This window comes from Stigmatopora nigra, chromosome 8 (genome assembly GCF_051989575.1).
Source record: "Stigmatopora nigra isolate UIUO_SnigA chromosome 8, RoL_Snig_1.1, whole genome shotgun sequence".
Classification (NCBI taxonomy): domain Eukaryota; kingdom Metazoa; phylum Chordata; class Actinopteri; order Syngnathiformes; family Syngnathidae; genus Stigmatopora; species Stigmatopora nigra.
Genome location: NC_135515.1, coordinates 5,213,481 through 5,234,081, shown reverse-complemented (window position 1 = coordinate 5,234,081; position 20,601 = coordinate 5,213,481). Strand labels below are relative to the sequence as shown.

Genomic DNA, 20,601 nt, shown 5'->3' with positions numbered 1-20,601 from the left:
TAAATATCACATGTGCAGATAGATGCAAAACGCAGGATCTGAACCAAGCAGGAAAGTCGTCATCAAAAGTCGGCCATTTTCGGTCAGTGCTGTTGGCGAAACAACAGTAAATACTATATATAGATACAGCAGTTTAAGATATCTATGACCACGCCTACCTAATCGAAGCGCTCCAGCACTTGAGCGTACCCTATATGTTGAAAGATGACACAATGTGGAAATATTGTTGTTACAAAAAAAGAGAATTATGTGATGACATGCACTTTGGTGTTTGGTTTTTTTACTTCTAGACATTTAAATGATACTAACTCGTTCAGGTACTTCTTATTGCTATGGCAACAGGACAACATGTCCATAGCTGTTCGTCAACACGCACCACAGGCACCACAGGCACAGTGAGCGCTGTAACTTTTTTTTTTGTTAACACCTGGAGTTTATTTCTTTTTCTGCTCATAATATATTTTTCTCAGAATCCGCCACATTCAGGAAAAGAAATCATGGTATGATGCATGTTTATTTTCTTTTGGTAGGTATTTCTATAGTGATTATGACTGGATAAATGTAAACTTTGCAGAGTGTGACCTCGTCCGCATCAACGTTGAGAAGACAACATCGATACCGAACACGAGCATCCTCCTCTCAGGTGGATGAAAGTTTGTTTGGAAAGAAGATACAGGTGAGTATGTTTCCTATACTTGTCAGATGTGCAAGAAATCCTAACAATCTGCTTTGAAGCTAAGTGATGTGCCAGTGGAGAAGGTGGGAGGGAAGACTATCCAAATTGTTACTAAAGACCTCATTCGCAACCTCAGGCAAGCTTTTTTTTAACTTTTAAAACGACAGTCAGGTTAGAAAATTCCTCATTATTCTGAGGTAAAGGGTTTAAATCTTACCTCTGGTACTCCTGTTATGGCTAGGATTCCATGCAATGATCCCTCTGGAAAGTCCATCATTCTACCTTCAGCGGACTTTAAACAGATCACATCAAGATCCAAAGTTATCTCCAAGGAGGAGAAGGCTTCGAAGGAGACGGATCCGAAAAGGAAAGAGGATGAAATGGTAGTCAAATTTCCCAAAACATTCACTTTGTGGACTTTGTATCAACAATTCAAACACCTGATTATACGTAGCGGGCGGCTGAGGAAAAGAAGCGGCAGATGTTAGAAGCCGACAAGTCCCGTCAGGAGAAGCAGCCTCTGAGTGAGGTGGAATTGGAGGCTCAAGAGCGAGCACAGCATCTGCTGAAGCGTGCCGATGCCCTGAGAATGGAACAGGAAGAAGAGATCAGAGAACTCAACAAGGTAGTAAATATGTATACACACATATGTTGGGGTGTATTAATTTGTCCAACTGAATCTGTTGAGAGTATTATTTTGGAGGGTAAAACATTTTAGACAACACCTACTTCCCGGTATTCATCTTGGTCTGCTTCTCCGGGAGCTCCTCAGGCAATTTTAGGTGCTCAGTGCCAAGCTACACGTGATGCACAAATCCAGGAGAAGATCCAGATCCATATGGAAATGCTGGAGGAAGAGAAGCGTCTGGATGCCATGATGGAAGCAGAGCGCCGAAGACTTCTGGACAAGGTGGATCAGACTGATGAGATGCGTAAACAACAAAGGATCAGGTAAAAAATAAGTTCCCAAAAGCATGGCTGTTTATGTTCTGCTGCTATTAGAAATGTGTCTTATTTGTGCCCTCCAGTGGGAAACAACAACTTTTTGAACAGATCCAGCAGCGTCTAGAGGAGAAGATAGTACAAGAGGAGCTGAGAGAGCAGGAGAAACAACAAGCTAGAGAGAAACAAGCAAGGATGAACATGGAGGACATCATGGTACCACAATCTATGTTGTTAAGTAAAATATAAAAGTGGGTTTTACAAACTATACCTTGCTCCAGGGCCTGGAGAAGAAGAGGGAGGAACAGGAACATCTACAGCAAGAAGTGATGAAAATCAATGCTGAGACGATGAGGGCACGGGAGCTGAGGAAAGAAGAAGAGAAGATGGCAGACCTGAGAGAAATGGAGTATATAAAAAACAAACAGGTGAGATACTTACCACAAAGCCGCTACCGGAAATACTAGTTTTATTTTAGTTCTTCCTCGCCGTTTTGGAATACAGTTACGCCTCTAATTTGCGTTTTTCCTGCAGCAACGTGAGGCTGAGTACGAAGCGGAACAGAAGAGGATAAAGAGGGAGAAGGAGTTAGAGATCGCCAGGCTGAGAGCTCAGCAGGAAAGAGCCAGAGACCACAAGGCCGATCAGGTCAGGATTGACTAAATAGCTTAAATCCAGTTTTGTATATTCATCTTGACCGTGGATGCTTTCGGAAGGACGAACTTCGTACTAAGAGGAACCAAGAGATTGCAGATAGAGAATGGAGGAGGAAGGAAAAGGAGTTGGCTGCCAAAAAGGCACGGGAAGAGGCAATGATTCGGGCTGCTCGTCTGGAGCAGGTTCGGCGTAAAGAGCAGTTACTATCCATGGAAGCTGGCCGAGAGAAGGCCGAATTTGAGAGAGTTTTAAAGTGAGACGTTATACTTGGGACACTGATCGAACTGCATTTTCTTCCTTCTTCGTTACCTTCCCTTTGTGACACAATTAGGGTTCAACAAGAGGCAAGTGCAAGACAGAAAGAAGAAGACGAAAGGCAGCGTCAGAATGCGCTCCGCCATGCCGAGGCCATCAGGCAGCAGGTAAAGGAGCTGGGACAGTCCACCCTCACCAAGCACAAAGAAACCTTAAAAGAAGCAGAAAAACTGAATAAGGAGGCGCAGAAGCGACACCAACGCATTAGTGAACTCAAAAGGAAGAAGTTGCAGGAGCTCAAGTAAATATTGCTGGCATCAAGTGTTCAATTTTCTTGTGATTTTTGTCTAAATATGACCTTTCTCATCCATGTGCAGGGCAATGGGGCTTAATGAAAAATATTGCAGTGATGTGGAAAGAAAGGTCTGGCTGCTTTGATTCACTAAATCTTCAGCATGCGGCTCCAATGAAGAGGACGCCATATTTAAGTTGACGTTTAAATGTAAAGTGAATTCATATTTTTTGTGCGTAAATGAGTCAATGATTTAATTGAACGTCCATCCTTCCAAGAACAAAAGAAAAATCACAAGTAGAGCCAGAAAACTACACAATTTGAGATCAAAACTTACCTTAGACCTGAAATCAAGAGTAGTAGTGAATTTAAAGAATACATAAAGTCCCACCATTCCAGTATAGACTGAACAAAAAAAAAAACAGTTTACAATTTTTCAATTTTATTTAGGCTAGTACTTCCCTTTCACTTAGGTCATAATCTTCTACTTTTTCAATGACAGAGCCCCTTTGTTTATTCATACGTTATGACAACAAAAAGGATTTTGAATTAATGTAAGGTGACACTTTATACACACTCACACTGCTTGAGGGATGTAAGGAAATACATCAAGGTAAATACAGGCTCATATAGGACATCATTCTGGATGTACTGAGACCCTATTTTCTTAACCATCTACACATGCAACCTACATGTTGTGGGTTTCATTGAGCTGTCTTTTAGACATCATAAAGTCTTTGTTTCTGGAGGATGAACGAGGTGGAGGGCAGATTAGTGTCTGTGTCGGTACTGTTGTCGCACCATCTATAATTTCCTAATTTTTTCTTCATATTTTTTCAAATCCTGTTCACATCTGTACACATCAACTCCCACAAAATAAAATGTCATGGTGACCCAAGGGAAACGTCACAACACCTGGCTTAAAACGGCCTCAGCAGAGACAGCTGAGTGCGAATACACACACATGCACACTCAGTGCATGTGTGCGTGGTCCCGCCCTTGCACATACACAGATACAGTCTCACACAAGCACTGTACACGGCACAAGAGGTCACCTAACACACAGAGGAGAGCTAACATCTAGCGGGGGACCCCTCTGTAAAAGGAGAGAGAGGGGGTTGAAATAGTAGTAGACTATCATTAGGTCACACACACACACGCAACGCAGCCTCAATCATAAAGTGACAAACGTCTGAATGCATTTCAAACTCATAAAGCTACACACCTGTGCAGAATATACTATCATGACTGTACTTAGTGTTGCTAGGGGGGTAGCCATCTGAATGGCAATATATGTTCAAATACTCTATGTTATTTATCATCTCACACTCCTCAAAATATACAATGTAATGCATTGTACAGACAAAACGAGACACCGTTAAGATGGTCACATGTTCTACAGATCAAATAAGAGCTTCTCTCCACACGGAATATCTTCACAAGTGCAAAATCCAATGCTCCTCCACCTACTTCAAAGTTTCAAAGCTCAGCTTTAGCAAGTCCACTTCAAACAAATCCTTTAAAAAAAACACAAGACACAAACAAACCAAAAAAACAAGACCGACACACACACACGTCTAAAAAGGGAGTTATAAATATGGAATGTGGGGAACGCAAAAAATGTGGTCCAATTTCAGTTCAAATTGAACAAACTAAAGTCCTCTGTAACGTGTGCATGTTGTTTTACTTCAAACAGGAAAACCTCTATGTAACAAAAACAGTAATATAAATAAAAAATAGAAGTGGATTGTTGCTTGCTTGTGGCCTCTGTTGAGGGTAGAAGATCATGGGAGGCTGGAGGGGAACAAGAAGGGAGGAAGAGGGTAAGGGAGGGGATGGGAAAGGGTGTTCACATGCCATATCCAAAATTGGCCTGTGGCGGTTGCCCATAGCCTGGTGCTGCTGCTGTGTACCCATAGCCATAGGCCTGCTGGGGGGGCACGGCAACATTGGCGCTTGAAGTGAGCATGAGTTGGGGTGTGCCTGCCAAACAACCAACAAAAATTTTGTGTCAAAACACGTGCCTAGTGACCATCTGAAGTTCAGGGGAGAGGAAAAACAAAATAAATTGGATTATATTTGCATTACTTGTCTAAAATGACAAAAAGAGGCAACGACAGCACATGTTTACCATAAATGATTGGTTGAGATTCTGTGGCTTGCTCCTCTTGTTTCCTCAGAGACTCTGAGGCTTCGAGCTTGTCCACCTGTGGAGAAGAAGAGTGATAGTGTGACAACAAGCTTGACGGAGAAGGAGCAAAAGCCAAGCCTCTTGAAGATGCCAGGTTGGTAAAAAAAAACTGACCTCTGGGTTATTTCACTGGCTGAAGGATGGGACCATTCCTGACAGGCGGAGATGAGCACCGTCCACTTTTAAGTGAAAATGTGCAGCTGGATGTCCCCCATTAAACAACTAAAGCCACTGCTGTACAGCTATTGTGCTAAAGGCGACTACTCAGGGTCTAATCTGCTTTTCTTTTAAAGGGTCACACTGTATAATGTTGGGTTACGGGGGGGATATAGACACAAATTATGAAAATAATGGTCCCACCCATCCAGCCACTTCAATTATCTACTCTATGATTTTAGAGTATGCAGAGAACCAAACCGTCACCAGTACAAGCAACCTCTTCTCAATGTATGTTTCACTGCTCTGAACAATATAAGTATATCTACTTTGCTGTATTTTACAAGATTCTGTAATGTTCCTGAACTCATTTGGGTAATTGGATTAAAATATATTTACCAGTGGATTAAAATTCAAGGCAAAATGATAATAAATAAAGTAGCAGAAAGTTGGGGAAAAACAAAAACAATATAAGCAAGTGGGACAACTAAAGAGGAACATACTGTTGTTTACTGGAACAGAAAAATACATGTGCAAAAGCACAACATTGCGGTAGAATCAAGAGTCTAGTCAGATGGAATTGTAATCGGCATAATGTTTTTAAATGTGTAGGAAAATCACTTTTCCACAAGTGGAGCATCACTACATCTAAATATTTCTGTTTTGGATCAAAACTGTGTGGTTGAGACAGGTTTTACTGATCAGTAAAATATTAGTTTTGAGTCAACTTAGTTACTTTTAAATTTGATACTATCTTTCTTGGGTATATTAATTTTTTTTTTGGCCAGAGAGCAGCTTTGAAGCAGGAAAAAAAGCAAAGTCAAAAAGACTTAAAGAAGCCAGCAAAAAAAGTTCACAAATATCTGCAGCTTGAACATTAAATTTTGGAGCAATGATTAAGTACTTATGTAGGATCCCTGTCCAGGTACTTGGTTCAGCTCTCTACATACTGTAGTTCACTAGTGTCAGTCAATCCAGTTGTGCAGACTCTTGCATTTTGAAAAGAGAAGGGTTCAAAGACATGCGGAAGCAGTAGTTTTTTTGTTGTTGTTGTTATTACGTTGAAGAGCGCGTGAGAAAGAGAGAAGAGAAGCAAAGCACCATATCGGAGGGAGAGAGAAAAAGGGCAGATAGGATGCTCTTGTACAGCCACTAAAAGTTTCCAGAAGCAGGCAAAGCCAACAACGATGTCTCCTAGCCCAGTGCTGCTAATGCGACTAAGTGAGGGTCAACGCATGCGTTTTGCTTTACACATGACATACACTAACTACATCAACTGCATAGTATTTGCTTTTCTAAAAGCTGCGACAATTCTATTGGGAAGGATGCTCAAGATTAATAACTGGACACAAATCATCTCTGTGTACCTGATGCTGGTTTTAATGTATCACATAGATATAAACTGACTCTCTCAAGACAAAAGAATTCCAACTCAGTGTCCACTAAATATACTCTCTCAGCTAATGATGGACAGGATGATGTTGAAAAGGCTAGGTAACAACAAGTTTAATATTAAAATTAATTGGAAAGTGTGTAAGAAACAAACCTGACACGGCAGGTGGTGATCCAGAGTGGCACTTTTCACCCACTGACGTAAAGGAGGCATTGCTTTCTAATTTCTTATGCTGTGGATTTGTTTCATGGTGGGAATTTTCTGTCAACATATTTTAGGATAGCCTAATACTCATATATACCCAATGATTGAGTGGATAAGTCACAAATTGAGGACATGTTTTAAAGATTAATGAATGTAGTATTTAAAACAAACTAACACTGCTTCATTCCCAAATTCAATTGGACCAACATTGGTCATGTTTAGTGAAATTGGTAATAAAAACTAATATTATTTTTTTTCAGCAAAACATTGGAGTTTATTTTATTCATTTGTTATCCTAATTCTATTTAAGTTTGTATGTGAAGTTATGTGTATATAAAAAAGGATAAAAAGCTCCACTCTGGATTGTAGGGGAAATTGTTACTGTAAGTGATCTAGTGGAGATGCATAGTTGTACACATTAAAGCAGCAGTGACAAAGTGGGAGGGGAAATCATGCACTTTCTGCTAATTTTACCCCTCCTAAACTAGTACATGTTATGGGAGAGCAAGTCAATAAGGATAATTAGGAAATGGATTCAACGTTCACCTTTTCCTTTATCGCGTCAACCTGGAAAGGAAATTCAGAGAGGCAACTTAAGGGAAAAAAAAGCCAAGTGGAAGTCTCCCACAGTAGAAACTGACAGTGAGAAACAAGCAAACAAGACTTTATATTGAAAGACAACACAAAAACACAGAGGCTGTGCAGGTAATAATGCTATTTCTGATACAAATGTATACTTGAGGTTCCCAGTTGTGTTCCTAGATTCATTTTGTTAACAAGGTTATTTTAATTTTCCATTTGAGCCTCTCATCTTTAATATTTAGCTGACTGGATCCAATTTGAATTAGACCTGCATGCTATATCAGGTAAGATATTTGAGTAAAAAAATTGTAATGCAAACTTCAGTTACTAAACTGGCATCAAGTGTAATCGGTTATTTTCAATCAGATATTGCTTGTTATAGCAGAAACTTTGTTGGTTAAACTGTCTGTCCTTAAATTTTCAAAAGAGACGAGGATAAGACAAGAATAATGACTAATTTGGTCCAGGAGCCTTTCCACTAAATACACAGTGTTGTGCATACTGCAAAAATACACAAAAATGGTTATTTATGATTTGTAATGGGACCTGTGAAAGCCTCAGTATGTTTCCGTTCAATGACAACTTCCTTCTTCCTCCAACAGTTTTATTCCACTTAAAATGAGAAGTGGTTTAATCTGGAATGAATCTCCTCTGAAGGACATTTGTATGGGAAAGTAGCTAGAGTAGAGTGGATGAAAACCCAAAAGAAAAAGGATAACACTTGCACATAAAAAGGACAAAAGGAAGATGAGCATAAAAAGGAGCAAGGAAATATTCAATAAATGACACTGGCTTGGGAAAACTACTCCACAGCCAAATGTCAAATGCCTGTTGTTACAAACAACTCCAGCATTAGTTGCCATTGGGGAAACTCTGATTCCAAAGAATCCATGTTAATAGTTCTTTTCGTTGCCATTTGCGCACATTAGGTTATAAAATTAGTTAGCAAGAAGAAAGTCACTAGAAAGGAGCCCACAATGATCTAAAACTCTGCACAGAAGACATTCTTTTCTTTAAATGTAGTTAATTGTTCCCCTGCCCTAAACCCTCATAACTGCATTTATGTTGTCCAACTAAAAATGAGAACAGTGTTTTACTGTGTTCACGTGTGAATGACCCACCTTACTGAGGTATTCCCTCATGACCTGGATGAAGTACGGCATAGAGAAATCCATGATGTTGTGCCTCCAAGCGGTCTCAAGCACTACGTCAGGTCGCAACAAATCATAGCAGGTGAACAAACAGGCAGCAAAACACTCCTTCTTGTCCTCGTCCAGGAACCAAGCAAGAAGTTCCTCAGCCAGTTCAATATCTTTGGACTCAGATGCATATTGCATGGCGTCCTACACAAGGAGAGATATGTAAAAGTAAATCAATAAAAATAGGCTACTGCTTAATGCTTAAACTAGTGCCTGATATTAAATGAAACATATTGAACACGAGAACACAGTCCATGTAAGTGTTGCCACCTTGTAGAGCTTGTCTTTCTTGCAAAGTTCAACACTCTGTTTCCAGCGGTTGTTGCCCTTAAAAAGGTATGCCGCAATCCTCCTAAACTCGATCAAATCATGCTTCTCTAAGCCTTGAGCCAGTGAGATGTTGTCAAAGTTGTCATAAGCATCAATGGAAGTGCGTAATGACTGTATACAAGCAAAGAAGGTAGATTAAAAGTTTTGTAGTAACGAAGAAAGAACAACACATTTTAATCCTAAACAACAATGGTAACTTTAAGTAAAAATGTGTTCAGTTAAAGTCACATCATACCGCATAATCTTCCTCAATGATGAAGAGGTTGTTGAGAGATTCATTGACTGACTTGTTGTTGTGATTCTGGACCGACCTCAAATATGGTTTAACCAGAGGTACCTGCTTCACCTAAACAGTGAAGCAACCACAAAGGAAATTATTACCGATTTAATAAAAAAAAAAAAAACAGCATGTTTATCAGCAGAATGTGTGCATAATTCTAGAATCATCAATAGAGACAATCACTCACCTTGGTGAAAAAATTGACAGCGCGGGAGTGATCCAGTCTTGGGGAGAGAACAATGAGCAGGTCATTTAATAATAAAGGTTTAAACTCCAAATAAAAATGGATGGCTTTGTAGTACAGTTCCACATTGGCCACCTATAGTAAAAAAACAAAAGTAAATATATTATAACACCAGTTATAAGTCACTTCTTTTACATTAAACAAGTGTAGGAGCCTCACCTTGGTGACAATGTCTTTGAATTGTCCCTCTTTCCAGGCATCAGAAGGATGAGTCATCATTGTGATGATGGCATTGTCATATTCCTCGTATTTATCATAGAGAAACACTAGCTCTGCCCAGAGGTGAGCCTGCTCAGCTGCCCTAAGAACCTTCAAATTGACATGCATAAATGTTATTGGATTTTAAAAAAAAAATCAAGGCCTATATGACTAGTCAGAGGAGCACCACATAGACAAAGACAAATGCATCACTTAAAAAAAGCAATTCTCTTCAATCTTGTGGGAAACACTAATAAAACAAGCAGTTGTTAAAAGGCGATGTGACACGTTTCTATAGCATCTACCTTTGGAATGTTCACACGGGACCAGAAGAGCTCCAAGTGCTCCCTCATCTTCTGGGGTTTAAATTTGGAGTAAAGAATGGCTAGCTCTGTGAACATTCCCATGTGAGCTCGCTCTAATCCCAAAGCAGCCTCCAGCATGGTAATCAGCTCCTCAAAGTAGCCGCGGTCCTTAAAAAAATACCCCAAAAAAACAACAACTTATTAAAAACAAATTTTCCCTTGACATTTTTGATATGTTAAAAAGGATTGAGGTCACTGTCATGCTTTGTACCTGGTAATAATTAATGAGTTCCTCCAGCTCATCAGCATGGACAACAATATGCAGGCCACACATTTGGGCAAGCCTGAACTCTTTGCCATCAACACATGCAAAGCACACCTGAGAAAGAGAAAGAGAGTGTGAAATTAGACTCAAAATATTCACTTTACACTCAAAAAAGAACACAAGTGAATTTATTTGCAAACTAATCTGCCCATTTCCCACCTCCTTCCATGTACGTGTGCTGTTGGCCTTGCGTGCTCCATCCACAGCTGCCTGATACTCTCCTAGGTGCACGAGAGTAGAAGCTAGGCGACCAAAATTAGACACGTTGTTGTAAAGCAGTTTGGCTGCCTCGTACATCTTGTCGTCATAGCAACGGTCACCCACCTAGAGGAATGGCCGGTGAAAAGATAACTTTTAGTTAAGGAATAAAAGAACAACAAAGAGTAGATATTGATGTGTCTGTGAACCTACTTGTTGGATGTGAGCATTATTGGGGCCATTGATGAACTCCTCCAGCTCAGCAAGGCGGTTGGTCTTTGCCAGAGCAAAGATCAACTCTGTTTCAACGTAAGACTCGCGGGCCTTCTTTCGGGCCATCTGCAGAAACTTTACAAGATCCTCCCAGTTTCCTAAACACAGCAAAGCTCATAAAACTTAATGGGGCAAGGTCATTTCAAAATTTTTGTCAAGAGTTTAAACAAGCATCAATTGATTTTTGAGTTGGTCCTACCACTCTGAGCTGCTGCTTGTCCAACCTCCATGTAAGCAGAGGGGTCATCTGCCTTGATATAAGAATCTATTGCTTCTTTGACGAGGCCCTTTTGGAGCTGGGCCTTTGCAAGCTGACTCCACACTGGAGGCTCGTTGCAGCGCTCAGCAAACTCATAGGCTCGGTCCAAGTTACCAATGTGCTCAATCAGGACCTATGTATAAATGAGAGAATATTCCACAAAATATTCAGTCAGAGAAAAAAAGAAATCAAAGCACAAAGAAGTTAAGTATCAAAGTCACTCACCTGCACAGCTGATGTGTTGACGTCAAATTTCCTAAAAATAGCAAAGGCCTCCTCAAAAAGCTCATTGCTAATGGCAATGTTTGCAATGTCTGGGGCATCATAGTTATCAAGACGATTAATGTACTCCATCACCCGGGTCCGATCGGCTTTGATGGCGGTCAGGATGAGCAGATTCTGAAGGTTTCTAAAACATACAAAGAAGGATTTTTTTGTTGTTGACCTGATTAAGAAAAAAAAGGACATCTCGTTATACCTGTGCTCACTAAAGACAGAGTTATCAAGGACAATTTTCTCCAGAAGCTCAATAAGCTCATTGGGAAGATCAGCCGTCATAAAAGCCTTGACTGAGACAGATACTTCCTCTGGATCCTGGGTCTCTGTCAGGGCAGTCTGGACCACCTGCATCACAGTACAACAACAAGCATTGATAATATTGTATTGAGGAAAGAAAAAAAAACAACAAGATATTGTACGATACATTGTGAACTCTGAAACCAAACAATATGTATATATGTGTTTAATAGTTCAGGTTATATTTTTGCAATATTTGTTACAAATGATGAAAAGGTGCGAGACCTGATCGATGAGTGGTCTTCTATAGTTGTTGGTCTCCAGCAGCACACTTGCCCATAGCTCTGGGTTTTTGCGGCGAACTAGGTAACGTGACAGACTCTTGAACAGCGAGTTCTCATTACACACCTGAAACATAAAATCAGGGAAATGAACAACCATATGCGCCATTGTTAAACTCAAGGCTTTCGACAACTCACGTGGATGAGTTCCTGGTCACATTGCCCTCTTTCATAGGCCACACAAGCCAAGTGGGGGTCTCTTTTCTCACAATATTTGCCAACCACACAGCTGTCATAAAAAGGGTTCTCCCTAAGGAAGCGCTCAGGGTTATTGTTGCTGTCAATGTAAATCTTAGCCAGGGCATTGTGGGTTGCAGGCTCCTCACAACCTTCATGAATACGGGCTTCCAACCACGGGAGGAGAAGCTTCAGTCTATTGGGAAATAGAACAGTTATTTTGACAGAAATTTTTCCCTCTGTGTGTTTTTTTTCTTTTTTTTCCCTCACTCTCACCGATTTCTCTTCTCCACTTCAGCAACTAGTTCATCTGTGGAAAACTGTCCTCTTACAACCATGATCAGGTTCTTAATCACATCTTCGGCACAATCAACATCCAGCAAACCTCCAATAACCACTGGGAGGCGACTTGGGTTAACCTGGGGGAAAAAAATCACTTATTTGATCAAATAATTACTTAGTTTATTACTTTTATGTTGAATTTGTGTTAAGTTTTTATTATTATTATTTTTTAAATGTTCTAACCTGTGTACAACTGTTTGTTTTTTCTAAAAATGATTTTCACATCACTTATGATAAACAAAACACTGCAAATACTTTGTTTCGGGCTCTATATTGTTTGGGTAATTGTATATTTGAATAAATACCAAAAAAAAAGTCTCTTTTTCGACCCTACATAAAAGCAAACGTGTATTGATGATCAAAGTTCAGCATGGTACCTTCTGTACGTAGATCTCAATGTATTTCTGCAGAGTGTTGCGGTACAAGTACAGGACCAGATCGTGGACAAAATCAAAGCGATCGCACACAATGATCAATGGCAGTTGATCAGTCAACTTGGCTTCCTTAAGATATAAAAAAAAAAGTTTCACAGTATTAATGCATATAATATGAAAGACTTAATATTCAAGGAGTGCAACTTGAAAACTCTTTTGTACCTTGAGGAAGTTTTTCACACGCTCAGGGTCATAGCAGTTACTCTCTCTGCAGATCCTTTCCACTTCCTTGATTTGGCCTGTCTTGCAAGCAGCCTGAATGTATTTGAAGTGAACTTCAGGGTCCTGGCTGAAGTTAACAATTGAACCCAAAAAGTAGAAGAGCCCTGGAAGACAAAATCAAAGACAAATTATTGCAATGTCACAACATTTTTTTTTGTTAACTCCTAAAGCAGCTCAAGTTGTACCTTCAAAGCTCTTAAATGACTCAAAAAGTTCTGTGAGGCTCTGGGTGCTTAGTTGTTCATGGTATTTGGAGGCAACTTGAACACAGATCTGCAGGTTCTGACGGATATTAGCAGATAGCATGGCTCGAAGACACTCCAAAGAGTCCTCCACTGATAGCGAGCCAAAAAAATTGACTAGCCACTGAAATGGGCAGAAATGTACAACAATAAGTATTCTGCAACATAAAGACATTATAATTTCTGGGTATTCTTTTTTTAATTTGACACTGTACCTCTGGGTTGAGGAGGTGCGTGTGTACCACAGCTCGCTTAATGTCATACAGATCAGTATAATGCTCCAGGGCTCTCTGCAGGAGACCAGCCTTCTCACACAGTTGTGCAACATGGGCACGGTCATAATGAGTGAACATCTGGTTGCCCAAAATAGCATCTGCAACCTGCAAAAATCAGCGTAGGACTGTTTAATATTAAAAAACAACCCCCCCCCCCCCCCCCCCCCAAAATAGACCTTTTAAAATAAAAACAATGAATGCAATGGGAATTTCCATTCTAAGTTAAATGAGAATGTCAAACTATTTTTGTGAATATTTAGTTTTTGCGTTAGTTTTTCTATGTACCTGTGGTGCATGGACCAAATTCATTTCAAGCAGGCGTGTCTGCAGTGCTCCTTCCATGGGCCTGTTGTTCTTCAGGGCATCCAGCAGAAAGGATGTACATTGTTGGATCAGGTTGTACTCCATGAAAACATCTACAATCTAGAGACAAAAGGAAAGATAGTTTGTTTGAAAATCAAAATCATTGTCATAAATTTGATTTAGTCTATTTATTACCACAGTGCAGAGTTTTTATAACCCAAAAAGGGAGCACACAAACAACAGCTACAGAATTGCTTCATTTGTTTATACCTGTGTAATGTCAGCAAGAGGCTCCTCATCCTGTACCAGCATTTGGGAGAACTGAAGGCCTTGTTCTGGGCTGATCCGCATCACATTTCTTAACAGGAAGATCCAATCAGGTGTGTACCCCACCTACAAAAAAAATTGGAAACTGCAGTTTTATTTCTATTTTCAGACATAGATGGAAGTTAACATGTCAGTTAAATCATGATTTGAAGTCATTTTGGCTAAATGTTTTCACACAATAAAGAATGACATAAAAACAAATATGGCAACAAACCTTTTTGGCATACAATACAATCTTCTGGAACTGTCCAGTCTCAGCAAAGCACTGAATGACTTTGTTTGGGACATTTGCTCTCAGGTAGACACTGAGAGCAAGTGTGGGATCCACTGACTTCACCAAGTCTCCAAGCTCTTCTGAGCACTCTAGCTGTAGGCAAAGTAGGAATGCTACATTTGTAGAGGGGGCACCAAAGACCAGTAGACAAACAAAAAACCTCCAGGCACAGACCTTGTCTTCTTTAAGCCATTTCTCTAGTAGCTGCTTGCGACCCTGCTGAAGGACTGGCCTACACAGCTCAAGTGATTCAAACTTATTGAGCTGGCCCTGATCCAGCAAGATGCCGAAGTACTGAAGCAATGGTGAACGCTGTCCAGGTTGAGCAGGAACACTCTGGAACCTGCGGATGGTGTCTGGTGTTCGCAATATACCCTGGACAAAGACAGACAGATGGATGTTTACAGTAATTAAACCATAACAGATTGTCAAAGTTGAGCAAAGTACCATTATAACCATGACTTTGACCAAGTACTATTTTAGTGTACCTTGGGTGCATTGGCTGCCACTTTAGCAGCATCGGAGTAATTCCCAGCAGCAAACAGGGTGTTGAACTTGCGTGCAAATAACTCCTCAGCACCGGCAAGGTTATTGCGGACAGCCATGCGGAGAGCCAGGTCAGGGTTCTGGAGCACGTTAGTTATGTAGGGAATAATGTTCTCTTCCTCTACACATACTGATAACACCTGGAAAAACACATTTTGAACCTCTGAAAACATGTTTTTATGTATACATTATTTGGAAATGCAAGCCTTTACATTGTTAATTTAATTGAATAGCTCAAATTCTGTGCTATGTAATGTTTTGTGTGTGCAGTACATTAAGCTTTAAACTGTAGAGGTAAATGTGAGACTTAAGTACAATAACAGGATTAGGCTCAATTCTGTTTGGAGAAGCTCAGCTATTTTGCGGATACCATCTCAAGTGCTGCTACTACCTGATAAATTTGGGGAAACTCTTTCCCTCCATCAATCAAATAAGGACATGGGATTTATCTGTCCTAACAATGAGGGGAGAAAGGTAATCTAGAGCTTGCATGGTCACCAGGTTTTCAAAAAATAACTCTCACAATAGTCAAAAGAAACTGAACTGCCATTGGCTACACCAAAAAGAGGCAAGTGTACCAATTCTTGAGTGAAAATTTACATGTACAGAAAATTGTAATGTGCAAGTGTTTTAAATACCTGCCCTTTCCTGTTGACCCCAATGATTCCGGCAGTTGGCTCATGAGGGGCTGTGACAAAAATGGTCTCCCCACTGATTCTGTTCATGTAAATGCAGGTACCGGTTTCCAAGTCGTAGAGGTGGATATAGCCGTATTTGGTGATAAGAAAGACTACATCTTGCTTGGAGCTTATCTATTAAGAGAAAGTATTTTAAATTCCTGTTGCATAAATCATTATTAAAATAATGTTGGACAAAGAAGTCAAAGAGCAGACTTAAAGAAATATAAACACAGTGCCCATCACATTCATTAACACAGTAGTTCAAATGACCATGTTTGAGTAAAAATGTTTTATACCTGCATAGCAACAGGGAAGTCATTCTGGGCTTCTGGGGGAAAGAAGACATCTACAGCCTTCTTTGGAAATGGCTGGTTACCAGTGGGTGGAGTGCCAACTTCTATTATATGGAGCTTTAAAAAAAAAGACAAAAATGGTCATTTGTAATTCAAATATGTTAGAATATAGAAGTTAAACTGTAATATTTCTTTAAAAAGACAATAAGCAAATACTGCATCCTACTTTTCCGCCTGCCTGTCCTCGTACAGCAAAGCAGAATAAAGTTGATTCCTCAGTGTTGTCCTCCATCTTGAATTGTGCAAAGCCAGCAGCATGACCTTCAATGGGCTGAGAAACCTTTCTGTCCACCGAGTACAACTGCATTGCTCCAACAACGCGATTTTGCTAAAAAATAAAACAATTATCCAATACAAATATAAATTCATCTTAAAGTTCATACACATACGATACAAAACAAATGAGTCCAACAATTCCAAAATCAATAATTTTCCAGTTTCAACATGTATACCTGTGCAGAAATGCCAATCAGGAGTAACCATTTTTGTTTGGCATCAGTGCGATAGTTGATGATCTGGCAACCGGCCAGGCTGGAATGGCGGTCAAAGACTTTGATTGGCTGAGAGTCACCCTCCATGCTCCAATGGTAGACAGCGTTATCCGTAACCAGAGCAACGGTGTTAAGAGAGATCCATTTCCAGAAGGTCACGTCATCCGTCATTGTGTGAGCCTTCATCTTGCTCTTCATTTCAATATTGAAGATCTGCAGGGTCTTGGCCGCTGAAAGTGTGTCAAGTTAATGTTAAAGTTAGTTTATTATTCCCCATCACCAAGTTTGAAGATAACTATGAGTTGTTTTGAAAACAACAAATGGAGTAATCTAAGCTACCACACATCACCAACAGCAGACATTGGAGGAGGAGGAGGAGGGAGGAGGAGGAGGAAGAGGAGGGGTCAAATACCATTTAGAAATACCAAATTCCAGTTGTTAGAGAAGGGAGTCAGGGTTTGCTTTCAGTGACATAAAAGCACCATACAACAAGGCAGTGTCAAATCAAGAAGCAAGACCAACAAAAGGGCACCACTATGTGGTAGATCTGCATTCAGTGCATTAATGTGTGCACGTTCGAGAATGTATATGCAAACCCCTGGTAAAATGGCATATAATGTGGACAAAACCACCATTTTTATAGCCTAAGAGGCAAACTGTGTTCAGACTGACAAAGCACTGCTCATTTCGAAGGTCTCAATACAGTTCCTCTTCATTGTTGTTGCTGCATTGACCTTGCTGGGCACATTCCATTAGCAAGAAATTTAATTTGTGTTTTCTCTGCTATTAAACCAATGAAGAATAGAATCGGGGGCACCATTCTTAGTGTGAAATAGTTCATCAATCTTTGTAATCAACTGTTTACATATTAAACCAGGGGTCCTATATAAGAAAACACTGGGATGAAGCCAGAAGCGATCCAGACCTTCTATATATTTTGACTGGCACTTTTGAGTCATCAATGGCAATCTAATTTTAACATGCACAGAATCTAAATGGAGGGTTTTTTCCCTGCACACTAGAAATAGACTAATTGTGTGCATTGTATCTCCTGCCACAAGACATGACTCTGCCATTTAAATTGTTCATCACTGAGAGCAGCATTGTGAGTAAGGCTGTGTGAGGCAAGCAAGCGGTGAAGCTGAAGCAAGTTCAGAGTCAAAAATTTGGTAGTACGACAAAAAATCGTTAATGTGAATTAGATTTCATGAAAAAAATGCTCTTTTTGTTTTTTCATTTTTGTTCCTTAACAGTGAGCTAATCTTTTAGCACCCCTGCACGCCTTTCACAAAAGTTCAACTGTATTTTCTATGCAAATTTCCTTTTTAAACAATGCTTTTTTTCTTGGTGGAATGACTATGAATCTTAGAGAAATTCCTGAAAGTGTATCTCTAAAATGAGGGATGCTAAACTGTGGTATAGGTCTGAATGCAGATTTTCAAAAGGAGACTTTAAAGCACACAAATGGATGTAATGATGTAAAGGTTGCTGGACAGATGCATACACACTATTTCTTTTGCTTTAAACATGAATATCATTTACAGTGTAATTTAGGGCCAAAAAGTATATAGTGGAATATATACATATGTATATATATCCAAAACCAGATGGACAGTGATTTTTAATGTGCACTGCATCTCAATGCATGATTAGATTAGTGTACTGACATTTCTTGAAATAAAAAATATTGACATAGTTTATTAGAGAACGTGATAATACTTAAGAGTTGAATATCCAGAAACTGATAAAAGCATATTTAATAAAACTGGACCCATAGTGGTATACGTAGTGTCCGTATCGGCGGTATTGTCTTGCGTTGAGGCATTTCGTTTTTTATTACTTTGCAGTTTAGTGCATGTCGTCTTTTTATGCGCATATAAGCCGAACCCTCGATTCAGTCATAATTCTTTTGATCGACAAATACGGCTTATATGCGAGTAAATATGGTAAACGGTGAGATCGATGAGGATGTAATGGCATACTGTATCTCTACATTGAACATGATGGAAATACAGAAAGATTAACTGAGAAAATGAGATTAACAGCATTCTAGAAAAACATTTAATCTGTGAAATTTCCAATTATTTTAATTTTACTGATTTGACAGAGGACTAATAGTAATTAAAAAAACAACAATTTTAATGCATAATAACTATATAAATGGTCAATTCAAGCATTAATTGAAATTATGACCAATATTGTGCATTCGGGTCAAGACAAGTGCATACAGAAATACACTTTAGCAACTCATGATTTGTAAAATTCAACTCACCGTCTGCAAACATAAGAAAGCATTTAGGAAACGAAAAAAAGAGCAAAAACAAAAATAGACAAAGCATTCATGACAGCATGACATTTTTCACCATCACTATATAAAACTACTTTTAATTCACATTAATAAAACTAGCACGTATCATCTACATTGCATTAGATTACATGTCATGACAAACAAATGAGGTGGCCTATATGTGAACATCAAAATGGCTGACAACAGAATAATTTACACAAATCATTTAAGTTAGAAACTAAATGGAATCACCATTGAAAGAAAATTAATCAGCATTCTCTATAAAATGATGCACCATTAAGAATGTTATTTACTTACCTTTAAGGGCAATAACTTTGCTGGCAGGGTTCATAATAGCACTATCTGCAGAGATGGGCCTGCGGATGGGGTTGTTGGGATCGGCCATGTCAATAATGACAACTTGGGCCTGCTCACCCACTTTCTCTCTTATACAGATGAATTTATCTGACTCCATTGTCAAAGTGCTGAACCCAATATTGGCCGGGTTGATCCCCAGGTTTTGGAGCTAGAATATGAAGAGAAATCACTTTCTTAGTCAAATTAAAACGACAAAGCCCCATCAGAGTAGAAAAATACATCTTTCCCTCAGTATAATTTGCACATTACAGTATTTTGACCAAGAGTGAAATACCTCAGATTAAGTCTGAGTAACACCGAAACGTGTACTAGTTAAATTGTATCTAGTATATGTTGCATTAAAGAAATGTATTCAATCAAATGTTCTATTTATATAGTTGCAAAGAAATGCATGATTTAATCTAAAGATTGCTTTTTGTGGAGGACAACATAACACATTGGGCACTGCAAGCCAACGCTTCTGTGCCAAAGGAGTATCTTGCTTGACTCATCCATCCCTCCTGTCATAATTGCAAGTGTAAAATATTTGGGCATTTAAGCATTTGGTACGGTAATATGCAGAATAAACCACAATCAGTAATGCACGCGAGGTTTTAATTCATTTTACGACTCAAGAGCCGCTGCGATTAGATGACGTGACTGCTGCTAGTACCCATCACGACACAATTATGAAGAGACGAGCCCATTTAGAAGATCAAGATGAAATGTAGGTCAAATCGTGCAGCTGGAACATGAAATTGTTCAGTAAAATTGCATTTATCTACTTAGCAAGGGTTGGTATAATGGACAACGCAGTGTCATCGTTACAAATGGATGAGATGCCAACCTCGAAGGCTATTTGTTAGCTGATGCTAAACGGGGGAGGGGAGGTCATTCATTTGCTGCAGGTATTGACATTAGCTCAGCCAGCGAGCTGTCAAACGACGCGGTCATTCTTTTTACTGCATGCATGGATAAAAAGTCGTGGATTGCAATTAATAATTGGTTTTGTCATCGTACCTGCAGGTGCTCCTGGAAGCGGATAGGCAGGATTTGCGTCATGCTGTTTTCCTCGGTGTTCTCCAGAGTGCTGAAATGTTAGCCGCTGTGCTAGCTAGCAGAGCAGCAGCACCGCGCCAGCTTACGACCTCTTTGCGTTACGTGTAGGTCGGATCAAGTCCGTGGAAATAACAGCGATAAAAATGCTCGGCTTTTGATAGTGGGAGCCGAACCTGGAAGCCGTAAAGATGCCCAATAGATCTGCTTTTTTTGGTTTCTGCTCTCCGCACTGCAAGATGGATAGCGGCTGTGGCTACGGCTGATCTGTCCGAATTCCGCAATGGCGGCGGAAGCGGTTTTGAGTGGCTTCCCATCCGGAAGCATCAATGCAACACGAAATGGACAGTGGCTGCAGATTTAAGATCCCATTGGCAACATTTTCACTTTTGATTCATTTCCTTTACAAATGTATAAAT

The 20,601-nt window shown here is 39.7% G+C and overlaps 2 protein-coding genes across 4 annotated transcripts; one reads left to right on the top strand and one right to left on the bottom strand.

Annotated features, from left to right (window-relative positions):
* Window positions 1–909: 909 nt before the first annotated feature.
* cfap45 (cilia and flagella associated protein 45) lies at window positions 910–4,380 on the top strand. Its single transcript, XM_077722883.1, has 9 exons — window positions 910–1,059; window positions 1,131–1,301; window positions 1,449–1,627; window positions 1,705–1,834; window positions 1,900–2,046; window positions 2,153–2,266; window positions 2,335–2,528; window positions 2,607–2,831; window positions 2,908–4,380. The coding sequence occupies exons 1-9, from the start codon at window positions 910–912 to the stop codon at window positions 2,966–2,968; spliced, it is 1,371 nt and encodes a 456-aa protein (XP_077579009.1). The 3' UTR covers window positions 2,969–4,380.
* On the bottom strand, window positions 3,243–20,488 carry LOC144200242 (clathrin heavy chain 1-like). 3 transcript variants are annotated; one of them, XM_077722263.1, is made up of 34 exons: window positions 20,147–20,488; window positions 19,088–19,295; window positions 16,444–16,712; window positions 16,158–16,319; window positions 15,935–16,048; window positions 15,597–15,770; window positions 14,901–15,098; window positions 14,587–14,787; window positions 14,353–14,505; window positions 14,082–14,204; window positions 13,794–13,931; window positions 13,449–13,613; window positions 13,177–13,357; window positions 12,932–13,095; window positions 12,713–12,838; window positions 12,270–12,412; window positions 11,955–12,189; window positions 11,761–11,883; window positions 11,438–11,583; window positions 11,185–11,368; window positions 10,900–11,092; window positions 10,641–10,798; window positions 10,389–10,553; window positions 10,176–10,283; window positions 9,905–10,072; window positions 9,561–9,710; window positions 9,345–9,476; window positions 9,113–9,223; window positions 8,818–8,988; window positions 8,470–8,691; window positions 7,313–7,333; window positions 5,128–5,165; window positions 4,954–5,029; window positions 4,666–4,805 (listed from the first exon to the last, which is right to left on the bottom strand). In XM_077722263.1, the coding sequence occupies exons 1-33, from the start codon at window positions 20,186–20,188 to the stop codon at window positions 4,999–5,001; spliced, it is 4,917 nt and encodes a 1,638-aa protein (XP_077578389.1). In that variant the 5' UTR covers window positions 20,189–20,488; the 3' UTR covers window positions 4,666–4,805; window positions 4,954–4,998. The 3 variants fall into 3 exon arrangements, with proteins under 3 accessions (XP_077578387.1, XP_077578388.1, XP_077578389.1); XM_077722261.1 differs by lacking the exon at window positions 5,128–5,165 and having other exon boundaries at window positions 3,243–4,805; XM_077722262.1 differs by lacking the exons at window positions 5,128–5,165; window positions 7,313–7,333 and having other exon boundaries at window positions 3,243–4,805.
* Window positions 20,489–20,601: the final 113 nt, after the last annotated feature.

Excerpts from the sequence above, each read along its gene's own strand:
- cfap45 (XM_077722883.1), top strand. The coding sequence starts at position 910 with ATGGCTAGGATTCCATGCAATGATCCCTCTGGAAAGTCCATCATTCTA. Across the intron at positions 1,302-1,448 it reads AGATCAGAGAACTCAACAAG|GCAATTTTAGGTGCTCAGTG; the intron begins GTAGTAAATATG and ends GGAGCTCCTCAG. Across the intron at positions 1,835-1,899 it reads TGAACATGGAGGACATCATG|GGCCTGGAGAAGAAGAGGGA; the intron begins GTACCACAATCT and ends ACCTTGCTCCAG.
- LOC144200242 (XM_077722261.1), bottom strand. The coding sequence starts at position 20,188 with ATGACGCAAATCCTGCCTATCCGCTTCCAGGAGCACCTGCAG. Across the intron at positions 11,584-11,760 it reads GAAGACCACTCATCGATCAG|GTGGTCCAGACTGCCCTGAC; the intron begins GTCTCGCACCTT and ends ACTGTGATGCAG. Across the intron at positions 11,093-11,184 it reads TCAACACATCAGCTGTGCAG|GTCCTGATTGAGCACATTGG; the intron begins GTGAGTGACTTT and ends ATTTATACATAG.